Raw genomic sequence first — 13,960 nt, forward strand, 5'->3', positions numbered from 1 at the left:
TGCCCTTCAGTTGCGCAGCATTTTGCATAGCAACTTGAAACTAAGTGCCCATGATTGTTTGATAAATAGAAAGTATGTAGTTAAGTTGTTCGCCAGGGACCAAAATATGATAGTATTCACTGGGGAACATCAATTTTTAACTACAATGATTCTAAGTAAATGGTTTGAAAGTATTCACAACAGAAATGAAGTATCACGTCAAATACAGTATTAGACAATATGTACTCACCACATCTTTAGGAGTGCTTTGAAATAGCATTTTAAGATGATATAATTTCTTAAGTATATCGTCTGTATCAAAGTAATGAACATTTGGACTTGTAAAAAATACCTTTTTTATAATTCTCAGAGTCGATTAGCCAAATTAAATTCTGTTTCATTTGCAAGGAAAACTGTCTTTGAGATCATCAAGGATAAATTTGCAGGGTCTTATGACAGCGGAGAATACTCGCCTTCTGTGCAGAAGACCCTATATGATATCCAAGTTATGACTCTCAGCAAACTCCCAGAGGTATGTAGCTTTTGGAACAAATTTGTTTTCAATTCTGTATTTGAAAAGATCATGCACGCTCAGATATGCTCAGTTTGTTTTAAAATGTGGACTCCTTATTCATTCCACGCAACGTGACAAAATAAATCACAGGTTATTTAATTTATAATTTCTATTAATGTTCTCATCTGGGTGTGTATCTAATCCAGTATTACCATATAACTCATAGCCCTCCCCTCATCAACCTGGAATCTCTTCATATTCATACTTTTAGCTTGCTTTCTGCTTATTAGAATGCTGAATATGGCAAGATCTAATGGATAAATCTTAAGTGTGAATGTTGTGTCCATCCTTACTATTTTATATATTGTACTTACCCTTACTTTGTAGCTGTGTCAAACTTCTTTGAACCAAAGGAGTGGGGAAAAAATGAGAGTGGTGAAATGTGAGTAGGAGAATGAAATCAAGATTGATGATGTTTTATGAATCCGTCTTGAGGCAAAGGAGCAGAGGAATAGATTTTTCAGATGGAAGACCTTTCTAAATTCATCAATTTTACCCAAATATTGCTCCATGAAGAGTACAGAAGAAATATTATTTAATCAAGGGTTTATCTTGAGGACGGGGTTGGCCTCAAGCTTCGAGCCGGGGTACATGAAAGCATCAGCTCCATAGATTTTCCTGTAGCACACATAGTAATGTTTTGTGCAGGCGTGCCATGATTTTTTTATTTACTCCTTGAGAAGTGGCAAGTGGAGAAACATCAGCACTGGTGAGATGTGAATAGTTCATTTTACGCAAAGGCAGAAGGGAGACACATCATTTTTGGACTTTAGAAAGTATGCATCATTTTGACTAGGCGGCAAATACGAATGCAGTCGGAGCAACCAGTTCACATCCAAGGATCACGAAAAGGATGCGGAGTTTAAAACATCTGTCAAACAGTTTGATAACTTGCAAGATAAATAACATCTAGGACTAAAAGGTGACAATCTGGCTGGCTACAAAGGGGTGTTATATGCTGGATCACAAGACCCAGGCCTTTCAATAGAAGAAATGTGAAGTTACCAATGTGGAGAAACTGATCTTTGTTTTTTAGCCATATAGGCAAAGCCAGGTACGACCTATCTAATGTTGAATGTTTGTGAAGCACTCCACTAGAGAATTATAACCACAGAAATTCTCATAGTTTCTGATATGCATCTGTGTGTCCTAAGCATACATTGGAAGTTGAGTTTGTGGCTTCTGAGGATGGTCACTTGGGGAGCCATATGGGTGTTTTAGAAAACAAGTGATTGTGCTGACCCTTGTGTCAAAACATGGGGCGTGGGTGGTCTCTAAAAAAATGCTATTTCACCTGATGGTGAGGTTTCCTAGAAATGGCCCAAGGCTTTGAAATACTTTTACCCCATCATAGGGCAGTTCTATTTCCTCTGCACGGGCAAAAGGTGTTTGGAATTTGATTGGCAATTGCTGGGTTCCATTTCAAGAATCTATCCAATGCACGGGAAGCCTGAGAAGGGCTTGATGTGGTTGTTTGTACTCAGTCTCAAGAGAAGTACATACAAGGTATAGATTTACAATTCCTAACTCTACATCTATCTATATTAACAATATGTATACAGATAGATAGATGTAACATATATGTGGGTATTGTAGATTTACTATTCTTAATAAATATGTATATATATATATATAGTCTCTTCCCATTTCCTAAAAAAAACTGTTCCTGGGGCTCAACAGTTTTCTACTCCATCCTTTTATTTACAGCTTGTCCACCATGGCACATTTCAGCCACTCAGCAAGGCCTTGCTTGCTGCAGCTCAGTTGTTAGCTCTGGGTATGGTGTTTTTTTTTTAAAAACAATAAACCCAATATGTTTTTCTGACCAGAAGGGGTCAATGTGATAATATATTGGTTTGTTAATCTGCCATTGTGAAATAAAATTACAGATGAAAATATTGCCACCAATGGATATATATTCCCACTCATTTTCAATATTTGTTACTTCAACAATTATTTTCTCTGGGAAAACCTTGAGGGTTCTACACAAATGTCCCCTTGCTGAATTCCGACTTTGGCCATCTACTTATACCTTTCTTTGATCACCCACGACTTCATACCTGCTTTCACCACAAACTGCAAGAAGGTGAAATCTACAGAAATTAGGAAACATGGACCATTTGGAAAAATGCAAACAGTGTGATAAACATCTCTGCTTGTTCCTGAAAACTGGGAGGCTGGCAAAAAATACACTTTAATGCATAGCATGTTTCCCCATTTTCCCAAGAAAAACAACATTTAGCTATGTTTTGGCTATTTTCTTGGTTCCCTCTCGGATAATCCTCAAACCCTGGATATCTTTCAAATTCCCAGGATGTTGGAAAAAACAGGGCAAATATGAGGCATGGATACTTTTTAAAGAAAAAAGTTAGGAAGGCTTAAGCTCAATCCACCCCCAAACATCCAAAAAGGGCTTAGCATCAGAAAGGGAATGCTCTAGCAGTCAAGTGGTTAATACCTTAACAAGTTAAATGAATTATTTTAGACTTTGGTAATATTTGGCAGAATATTATCCCTGCCTGCTTGTATTTAGTTACTAGAGGAATGGAAATGTGCTAAGTTAGATTTAGCCCAGACAACACCATGATGACATTTGTCGGCTCTGAAAAGGAAAGTATTTTAGAGAACAAAATGAACTTTTGATGTTGGCTAGTTGGTATCGTGTGTAATGATCCTATGTTACAGGGAAATTGTTCTAAATGCATTCTCAGGAAAAAAAACTTAAGCATGCAAACAGGAAAGGAAGCTATTAATTAACAGACACTATAAAATGTGATATATTGTTTCGTTGTTGATGAAGAATATTTCAAATGAAGTAACAAATAATGAAATATACAGTCATGGACTTGTACTATGAGCTAAATGGCAAATGATTAGCCATCCAGCTCTCGATTGTAGAAGAGAAGCAAAATAATTTTAGAGCAATTTGTATAACTGTAGCAGATTCAGCTGCAAGATTCTTTTGTGAAGGCTTTTAGAAACTTCAGCCATTCATAGTGTAAACATTTAGCGTATTAATCACACTTTCCTTATTGCAGACCGAAGAAGTGGAAATCATTTTGCCAAATAAACATTACTTTACCGTAGATCTGTCAAAGATGGGACTGAGAAATGACGATGAGGTAAGGACACGATTACTTGTCTTGGATCACAAGTACAACCTAATTATTCTGATGGGTACAAAACAAGGATGACAGGGTGTGGATTATGTCATTACTAGTATGAGTAACTAGAGGCATCACAAGAGTACCTGACATATGACACAGAAATGGGTAAACTGACATTGACAAGATAGACAATATGATGACATATTTGCTTTTATATTTTCTTCATCATTTGTTACAACTGGAATATCAGATAAGCATTGCATGCAACAGCTGTTTTAGACACTCAGGGCCTGATTCACAAACATAATGTTCACTTATGAGTAAGTCTACTGTTTTTCACTATACACAAAATCTGAGTGTACTACATCATGAAAAATTAACAAAACAGTACTAAGTCAATCACTAAACGTGACAAACCATAGGTACTGCAACACTCTCCCATAGAGAATAATGGAGATAGGGTCTAAAAGAAATCCCATGGGAAATCTTGTTAAATTAAATTGAATAATATGCTTACACATACATTAATGTTAAAAATATAAAAAGATAATATAGCAGTAACTATTATTCAAAATGATTAAATTAATTTTGCATAATTCACTGCATAATTTTAATCATTATTAACACACATAAAAAATGTTTTCCCTTGAGGTGGACTTTTTTTTTATTTAAACTTCAGAAAAATATTTTTAATTTCATATAGTAGATTTTAATTATTTAAAGTTTTAAATCAAAATTAATTTATTAGTGATGTGGCATTTTTTATTTTGTGCCACTTTTAAAGTAAATATATATTTTGGAAGTGCATTATATTTAATATGAAATATTTGTATATTTATTTTTTTGTTAAATGAACTTTTTTATTTTTCACTATATTTTACCATGTGGCGATCTCTAACCCCAGCGGTAGGATTTCCTTATGCTAAGGTATAGTGAAATCTACAAAATGTATTGAACTCAAAAATATGAATGCAGTAGATTTGTACATTTACATAGAACAAAATAAATAAATTCTGCAGCATTAATAAATTAATTTTGAATTACAACTTCAATGAATGGAAATACATCAAATCAAATAAAAAAAAATTCTGAAGTTTAAATTAAAAAATAAATTACCTCCTAAAGAGAAAAATAGTGTGCATTAATAATTCTGAAAAGTGATGAATAGAATTAATTCAAATTAATTGAGTTTTTGTTTTAAATGAAATGTATTCTTTCAATACTTTTAAATTTGAAATAATATAATATTATTTCTTGTGGGGCTTTATTTGAAGTACCTTCCTGATGTAGATTCCCTGAGAAGTTGTTGCAGTACTACTAGCGGTTGATCATGTGTAATGCTGGACTTATTACTGTTTTTTTTAGTAGTAAATTACATTCACATTTTGTGAATGCCGAACAGTAGTAAACTTACTGAAAAGTGTCAGCTTACTCAAAAGTGTAAGTTACCTTTGTGAAATAGACTCTCAAAGAGGAAGTCTCATGAGTGCATATAATAAAACAAGCAGCACCTCCCAACCATTCATGTGTTTGCCCAGACCATTTGGTGAAAGACAATGTCAGTGACAGCCATTTTGATCAAGAGATATTTATTCTAAACACATGGTACGATGTTTTAAAAACTGTGGAGCAGGAAGTTAATAACAAGCATTTGCAATGTAACAGGTCTCACATTTGCTATTGGCGCTGCAAATGCATAACTGGACTTTTGTTGCCACATAAATTGGTCAACCCTGCCACATAATTGGTCCTCTTTGCCACATAATTCTAGTGGCCCTGCATATAACTAAAGCACTTTCATTTACCTTCTTCCTCTATCTTTATCTCTATCAAGCATAATTCTGTTTTTCTGGGGTTTAGGCCTAACCAAACACCAAACACTGGAGAAAAGGTGGCTTATCCCATTGCAAATGGTGGTACCAGAGACAATGTCGTAAGCAGTTGGTTTAGAAACAGAAGCCTCGGTGCCTTGAACCAAAATTGCGTTCATATTTATTTCCCAGGTTTTAGTTATGGTGGAAATAAAATAAGAGGCAGAGTGTGTGGTTTCCAGCCTTCTATTTCTCTGAAAACAACCAAAAACAAGTAAATAGCGGGAAATGCATTTTTCCTTGTATGTACTGTATATGTGGTCCAGACTTTTGTCCTGCTTAGCATGGACCTAACCCTGTACCTTTATAGCTCTGAAGGTGTGTATAGCTCAAGTGAACAGCAGCATGCAGAAATCTTAGGAAAAAGGATGGCTCTGTGAGTAAGTAGTGTGGAGTAGTTCTCTACATTCTATGGTAGTTTAGTATGTCTGCCTAAAGGTCGGGTAATGGTATTCAAAGGCAAGACTTATTGGCTTTACCAATATTTGTTGTTAAATTGGTCTGAGGAGGCTTATTACACTCAAATTACCAGTGGTATGATGAAATGTAAAGCTTTGAGGAGGTCAATCCACTCCTCTATAAATGGGATAAAGTTTGGGTTTCTGCATTTTGATTTTCTTTGTGATAAAGCGCTCTGATTCTGTGACTGTGGCTTTATCAAAAACAAAGATCTGAAAAATCCTGGTACACGTGCAGCAATAAAAGCAAAGCCCTGCCCAACCCTAGCAACGCCACCCCAAAATGAAAACTGGAAATTACACGCACTCCAGGAAATCAGCTGATGCGGCAACTCTAAACATACCTAAAAATATCAACACGAATAAAAGCAATCAATGCCCTCTATCAGACTCATATCTGAGGCTCACATGATTTGAATCACCTTGGTCAATCGGGAATCTTTATGCTTCTGCTGCAAAAAACAAAAGCGCCTGCTAGAAAGAACAGAAAACATTCCTCCAGGCCCCACCTACCGTGACTGAATGAAAAGGTTTGTTAACAAACACTAGGGCTGAGACTCGGCAGCTCCTTTGAATTCTGCTGATATGCTGGAAAGAAATGCTATTCTGAAGTGTAGAGGTGGCGTCGAAGCAACGCTCCTGCCGGCAAAGACAGAGGCTGGGAGAGCAAGCAGTCATTTAACAAAGCAAAAACTGTGTGTAAATATTGATAGGTTTCACGCCATTATCGAGAAACAAACAGATGCTATGACTATGCAAAATTCTAACTGAGAGAATTTTAATTACCACATCTTCTGTCTTTGCTTTATAATGCAGAGAAACATTTCTGCATGTGTCCGCAGGAGTTGTTCAATAGCGCTGAACGCATCAATTCATTTTACATGATCCCGTGTACCCATTTTGCCTTTCCCAATTGCCATACTGAGTCCCATATTTATAGTTTTTTAGCACCGCATTTGCGTCATTTTTTGACGCAAAAGCGGCGCAAACTTACAAAATACAATTGTATTTTGTGCCGATTTTGCGTCAAAAAGCAGCACAAATGCGGCGCTAAAAAAGTATAAATATGGGCCTGAGTTTTTCCGGAGAAGCAGTCACCTCAAATCCAGCATGCCGGGGTTAAGGCATGTTGGAGCACAGCCATGTTTTACTTCACACCATTCTTACACGGCTAGGCTGTATACTGCTGTGGCAAACTGAGCATTTTTCAGTGCCTTTTTCGGGCTTGATTATTTAACAGGCTGCTCAGGTTTCTCTTCTCTGGCGGTGTGCCCTTAGGGGAGGAGAGCAGAGCTTAAAAGAGAAACCCAGTCACTCCGAGGATGGCGTGCTAACTAAGGCATGCAAGCACGCTGACGTACACGCGCCCAGGTAGAGATGTAAAGCACAAATATCATTACTCAAAGTGACACAAAAGTGTAAAAGCTCACCACACATACACACGGAGAAGAAAACAGACATTCACATATACAAACACCGTCATGCTTATAGACACAAATAAAGGCGGCCATCTACAACACAGGGTAATTTATACAACACGCAGGATGTACAAAAGAAAACAAGCATTAACAAACATTTGGAATGCAATAGTCTTGTGCTTGCTCGAGTTAGAGCTCATAGCATTGTAAATTACTGACTGGACTTTTATTGCCACACAGACTGAAAATAACAAAAAGAAGAGAGCGAGGGTGAGCTGGCCCTGGAAAAGCCCCTTCCCCTGCTGTTGGTTTATGTTTATAGAGGGAGCTGGTGGGGAGGAGTAACTGAACAAACACCCACACTGTTGAGGTGAAACAGGCAAATGCCAACAAAATGTCCTTTACAGAAGAGATAAACAGGACATAGCATCATTACACAGTACTTTATGCTGCTCCCAAAGTAAAAAAAAGGCAGGACAAATAGGCAGAACTGACCACTAGCAAGCAAGGATTTTTGAAGGACACTGCAACTAACCAATGTAAATGCTGGAACTCACTCTATAGTATACTTAAAAGTATACAGCAGGCCGAATGCTAACGCTCGACCTAAAAACTCAAGCTTCAATCTTTAGCTTTGATCTGCAGGATTTCACCAGTCGCTTAACTGAAAGAAAGCACAGTGCAAGCTGTAAAATAGATCATTATGATACGTAACGATTACTAAGATTTAATGCCGTGTTTGTGGCACAAAATGGATGCAAATCGTCACAAAATCTTTTTTAACTATTTACTTTCCAACACAAAACATGTTTTACTAAAGAGAGAGAAGGAAGACACATTTCTGTACATATGATCCTCTCCTGCTCTCTCCTTTTCACACAGTGCAGCCTTTCCACTGCGGCGTATGACTAATAAGTAAATATGGGCCATGATGTTTGCTCTGGTTCAATATGGCTGTGCAATATTTAGCTAATGCTCAGTTCTGAACGCCTTGCTGTAGGACAGATTTCCTTAAAGAATCTATACCTCCTGCTCCCTACAATAGACCACCCGCTCCATGCTCGCACTGGGATATCGATCTGAGTGTGATAGAGGACTAAATGAGGGTCAATGTGTTCATTGATTGATTACTGATTGATATCGCTTGTTCACAAATTTCTGTTTCAAAATGAATCCTCTATGCCACAAGCGACAGCACAACGTACTACAGGGATGTGAAGTTACCGGTGTGTATCTTCACAGCACCTCCCACATTGCATGAATGTGATTTGATAAACTGTGGATCGACAGTTCTAGACACTCCGTAAAATTGTTGTAGTCCTCGATTGATAAATCTAGTATGGCAATAATAAGATGAGGGCACAATGCTTCACTCTCTAGGGAATTCCAAGTTCCTGTGTTGACTTCGTTATAACACCAAAAACTGTGTGAAAGTATTCATGAAGTCAAACTCTCTGGACTGGAGGGGTTTCATTTATCCGAATGGCAATGGTCTGTCCAGCTAGACTAATCTAGCATGCTTGCGTTCAGTCAAGTCAGATTTGAATAACCCTGCTTTGAGAGGTATTTATGTGTATTCTTTATGAACAGGTGCTGCTGCCTCTGGACAAACCTGCGGGCAACATTACTGCCACTTTGAGAAGAAAAACACCATCGAAGCTGTGATAAGAAGATGGAAGAGGACATATGGACCGCTCTACATCTGACCCAGAGAGCCCTTCTTCAGGAATAAACTAACAATAAAATACTTTAACCATTTAAGTTGATTTTTCCATGTTTCAGAATAATTACACTCATGTCTTAGGTATTCATGGAAGATGCAAAAATTAGATGTTACATAAAATCAGGAGACAGCCGTGTCTTATACACTTCTGCTCCAGACGTTGGACGATTAGGCAGTCTATTATTTAAAAAAACATTATTGGAGTGGTTGGCTCAATTAAAGTAACAGGAAACCCGAACGACTTATTGAAATTCTTACTCAGTCTAGAGACAGTGCTAACCTAGATTGATGCTGCCCTGAAATGTATTTCACTTTTTTTTAAATCTGTACTAGAATATTTTATTAGGCTTAGGACCTATTATTTAATTTAATCTTTTTCTGTTTTCTGTGTTAATGACTTCATGCATTATTACATAAAGGATTATGGGCCTCATTATTGTATTGTATTGTATTGTAATCGTATTTATATAGCGCTTACTACCCCTGATGAGGCGCCAAAGCGCTTTTCGGTGAGTAGCACGCTACTCTGGAATCCAACAAGAAATAGTGATGGATTAGTATCGGGAAATAATGAGTACAGTTTTAGTATTATTATGAGTTCATTTGAGCCGCGTATATGAGAGTTTGTTAGTTAGATTGACTGGAGTAATGGAGGGGTGGAGGAGGAAAGAAACCCAGAAGTGTTAATTGGGAGTATATCCTTCATTTACTTAACCCAAAGGCTTGGGATGAGTAAAGGGGGATGGAGGAGGGAACAGTATGTGGAAGGTTAGGGAGAGCATAGTAGCAGGGTTAGATAAATGTGGGAGAATTTAGTAGGGTTGTGTGGGAGGTCACAGTAGTAGAGTGAGGTTTGGTGAGTTAGATGTGGAAGCGGAGGGAAGAGCTTAGGCAGAGTTATTTAGGAGATGAAAGTAGTAGAAACGATTTGGGATGAGTCAGAGTGAGAATGGAGGATAGTTTGATAGAGACATGACATATGATGATGGGTAGATAAGTGTGATAAGATGAGAGCAGGAATTCATAGATATCTAGTATAACAACCCACCCAGGAGCCATGCAATGACCCACGAACATGCCAAGCACAGAAACCACATATACACATACATACACACATTCATATATATATATATATACATACACACATACATACACACACACATACAAACACACATGAATACACACACATATGCACATACAATACATAATTAGAACCATGGGTAAAATATACTTAGTCAAACAGGTTTAAAGAGTGTGTGTGTATTTTATTGTTATGACACAGTAGCGATACATATTTTCTAAAGAACTATACAGAACTAGATATATACACATAATCTGTTTTTTTTTTTTATCAACATAGGCATATGAAGACCATAGTTGTTTGAATATGGTGGTTATGAAGGAAAGAGCCAACTCTTGAGTAGTTTTTTGAAGACAAGAAAGTTATCTGTGGCCCTTATAGTTGGGGGTAATGAATTCCATAGTTTGGCTGCTTGAACGGAGAAGGACGTACCACCTATAGTCTTTTTCTTGTATGGTGGTGTCCTAAGGCGGGGTGCCAATCTTGAGCGGAGGTTTCTTTGTTGGATGTATTTGGTTATTTTGTTTCTGATAAAAAGCGGTCCTGTTCCATGTATAGCTTTGTGGGTGATACAAAGCAGCTTGAAAGTGCATCTTCTGGCAACGGGTAACCAGTGTGGTGCTCTCAAGGCAGGGGAGATGTGGGCTTGCAGTTTTACATGTTTTATAGTAGCCTGGCTGCAGAATTCTGGATACGTTGTAGTTTTTTCATAATAGATAGAGATGATCCACGGTAGAGGCCATTGGCATAATCCAGTTTAGATAGTACAAGCGAGATAGTAGCTTGCACCTTGTGTGGAAACCCGAGGTGGGGGAAGATGCGTCGTAAAGTCTTCAAGGTGATGAAGCTTGTTTGTGCTAATTTGTCCACTTGGGCATTCATAGTTAACTTGGAATCCATGGTGATTCCTTGGTTTTTAACTTCCTTGGATAATTGAGGAGGTGGTCCGAAATCATCAGGCCAGACGCACATAGGGTCATAATTTTTCCAGTCACCACATATGAGTATTTCTGTTTTGGAGGTATTTAGTTTGAGATGGCTCCAGGTCATCCACTGATCAACGGCTCGGAGGCAACTGAAGATTTGTGAGTTTTCAATGTTTTTGGGCATTCTAATTTAAGTAGTATTTGTGTGTCATCTGCGTAGTTGTAGCATGTGAGATGGAAATCATTGATCAGTTCTGGTAAAGATATCATGTAGATGTTGAAAAGCAAAGGCGATATGATTGATCCTTGGGGGACCCATGCTTGGGGGACCCATGCTTTTGTGAGGTAGGGTTTGGACGAGAAGGGTGGCGAGTGGATGATATTAGATATTTTTTGAAGATAGGAAGTAATCCAGTCGAGAGCAAACCCTTGTATGCCGGCTTCGTGGAGTCTTTGAATTAGGGTGTCATGGTCAAAGGCAGCTGAGAGGTCCAAGAGAAGTAGTGCAGCAACTCCATTGCGGTCGACTGTGTTTTTAAGATCATCCCAGATTGCTATGAATGCCGATTCAGTGCTTCTTCCTGGGCGGAATCCAGTTTGGAAGTCTTAAAGTATAGAATTGTCTTCAATGAATTGTGACATCTGGGCGAATGCTGCTCTTTCTATCAATTTGCCCAGGAAAGGTCCATTTGTGATTGGTCTGTAGTTGTTGGGGTCTTGCGGGTCTAGGTTTGTTTTCTTTAATAAAGGTCGGATGTATGCCTTTTTCAGGTCTACAGGAAAAGTTCCTGAAGTTAAAGAGTTGTTGATGATTCTTCTTACAGGTGTGGCAGCAGAAGTAGATAGAAGAATGTTCTTGAAGATTTGTGGTGGGCAAGGGTCAGAAGGGCAACCGGAGGGTCTGCTTGCTTTGACCAAATCCATAAATTCACCCTGGGATATTTGTTTGAAGGACTGTAGAGGTTGGGTTGGTTAATTCTTAGAGGGTATTTTAGGAAAGGGGTTGGTGCTGATGTTTTTCTTCTGTTTTAAATAGGAGTCCAATGTGTCTGCCTTGGTTGTGTAGTGAGTTGCCAATTTGTTTGTGAAATCTTGAGTAGTGGGATGACTTCCTTCCATGCATGTAGGTTTTCGAAATTCATTGAGAATTTTATAAAATTCCTTGGTTGTAGATTGAGCATTTTGAATTCTGTCTGAGTTGTACCTTTTTTTAGCTTTTTTGATTTGTGATTTGTATATCCTGTTAAGTTTGTGTAGCTGCAGTTTGTCTTGACTGTTGTTTGTTTTGAGCCAGGTCCGCTGCAACTTTCTGATTTGTTGCTTTATCTTTTTTAGTTCTGTGTTTCTCCAAGGTGTTGGTTTTCTTTTGTTGTGTTTAGTTTTTCTGAGTGGTATTATGATATCAAAAGTTTCCTGTAGCCACTCATAAAGTTTTGGCACAGAATTAATTGTAAAAAGATCTGTGTTGGATGTTAGTTGTGTTTCTAAGTCATCCAAATTGAGTTTGCTCCATGGTCGATAGGTGTATGTATGTAAGTAGTTGTGGGGTGTGTTGATTTGTGGAGTTGTATGTCGGAAAGTTATCAAATGGTGGTCTAACCAAGTGATTGGCGTGATGCTATGAATGGTAACTAGTTCAGGCTTAGCGAAAATGACATCTAGGATGTGTCCAGCGATGTGTGTGGGATTGTGTACAATCTGATGTAGGTTCAATGCGACTAGGCCAGTGGTGATAGCTTTTGGATGGGGCATATTGGGTTTGTCAAACCAAATGTTTAGATCCCCAAGAATGCATAGGTTGGAGTATAGTGTAATAAGGTTTGAGACGGTGTCTAGAAAAGCATCTGGGATTGTGGAGTTGTTAGGTGGAGGTCTGCAAAGGAGGAGAAAGTTACAGGAGGAAGTTGGAGTAGGGTGGCATCTGGTAAGGAGGGCTTCACAACCTTGTATGGAGATGCTGTCTGTTTTACTGAAGTTCAATGCCTGTTTGAATATAATAGCTAATCCACCTCCTCTCTTGCCTATGCAGTTTTGTGCAATAGTTTGATAGCCTGGAGAAACGGCCTCGTGCAACACTGGGGCCATGTCATCTCCCAACCAGGATTCAGTTATGAAAAGTAAGTCAGGTTGTGTGTCTGTGAGCAGGTCGTAGATGTGGTGCTTGTTTTTTTAGAGTGATTGAGCATTTATGAGCTGGCAGTTTAGAAAAGGTGTGTTAGTGGTAGTGTTGTTTTGTTTAGGAGAAGGGTAAGTAGTATAATGTGAGCTTGAAGCAGGAGTGTTGCTAGTTGTGATAACTGTTTGAGGATCACAATAGTCTTGCTTTTCAATATAGTGTTCCTCTCCCAGAAGGTTAAGGAGACATTTTGTTGGGTCTGCGTGTGTGGGTGGTGGACTTGGTGGCTGAGAGAGCCATGAAGAGTGTACTGTTTTTTGTAGGGTAGTCTTGTAATAGACAAGGGGATGCGAGGTTGCCATTATACTCATGCTGGCTATCTCTCTCACCTGTGCCGCTGCACTCAAGAGTCTTATGGCCAAATGCAAACACCCACCAAATTAAATTCCTAGCCTTCATTTTTAGCTGAAATTCACATTGATCTTTGACCCATATTGAGCACTATCTCTATTGAACAACTTAACAATACATTGAGGCTAGGATTGGCGCTGCCCTTTTGTCTTCATAACTGCACTGCTGTGCCAAATATCTATAACAATAATGTATTCACTCCATCGAAATATTAAAGCTAAAAAACACATGCACTCCTTTGTAATTAGAGAGAACCCTGGCCATTAAACAGCATGAGTCCTAGATACTTGCCTTGA

General features: G+C 38.3%; 1 protein-coding gene across 2 annotated transcripts in view; it reads left to right on the top strand.

The window, feature by feature from the left end:
- The window catches only part of LOC138294197 (uricase-like), a 188,491-nt gene extending 179,123 nt beyond the window's left edge, over window positions 1-9,368 (top strand). For both annotated transcript variants that reach the window (XM_069233357.1, XM_069233356.1), the window contains exons 6-8: window positions 388-511; window positions 3,592-3,675; window positions 8,998-9,368. In XM_069233357.1, the coding sequence (XP_069089458.1) occupies window positions 388-511; window positions 3,592-3,675; window positions 8,998-9,072 (283 nt within the window). In that variant the 3' untranslated portion in view covers window positions 9,073-9,368. The remainder of the gene's footprint in view (window positions 1-387; window positions 512-3,591; window positions 3,676-8,997) is intronic.
- Window positions 9,369-13,960: the final 4,592 nt, after the last annotated feature.

Source organism: Pleurodeles waltl, chromosome 4_2 (genome assembly GCF_031143425.1).
Source record: "Pleurodeles waltl isolate 20211129_DDA chromosome 4_2, aPleWal1.hap1.20221129, whole genome shotgun sequence".
Lineage (NCBI taxonomy): Eukaryota > Metazoa > Chordata > Amphibia > Caudata > Salamandridae > Pleurodeles > Pleurodeles waltl.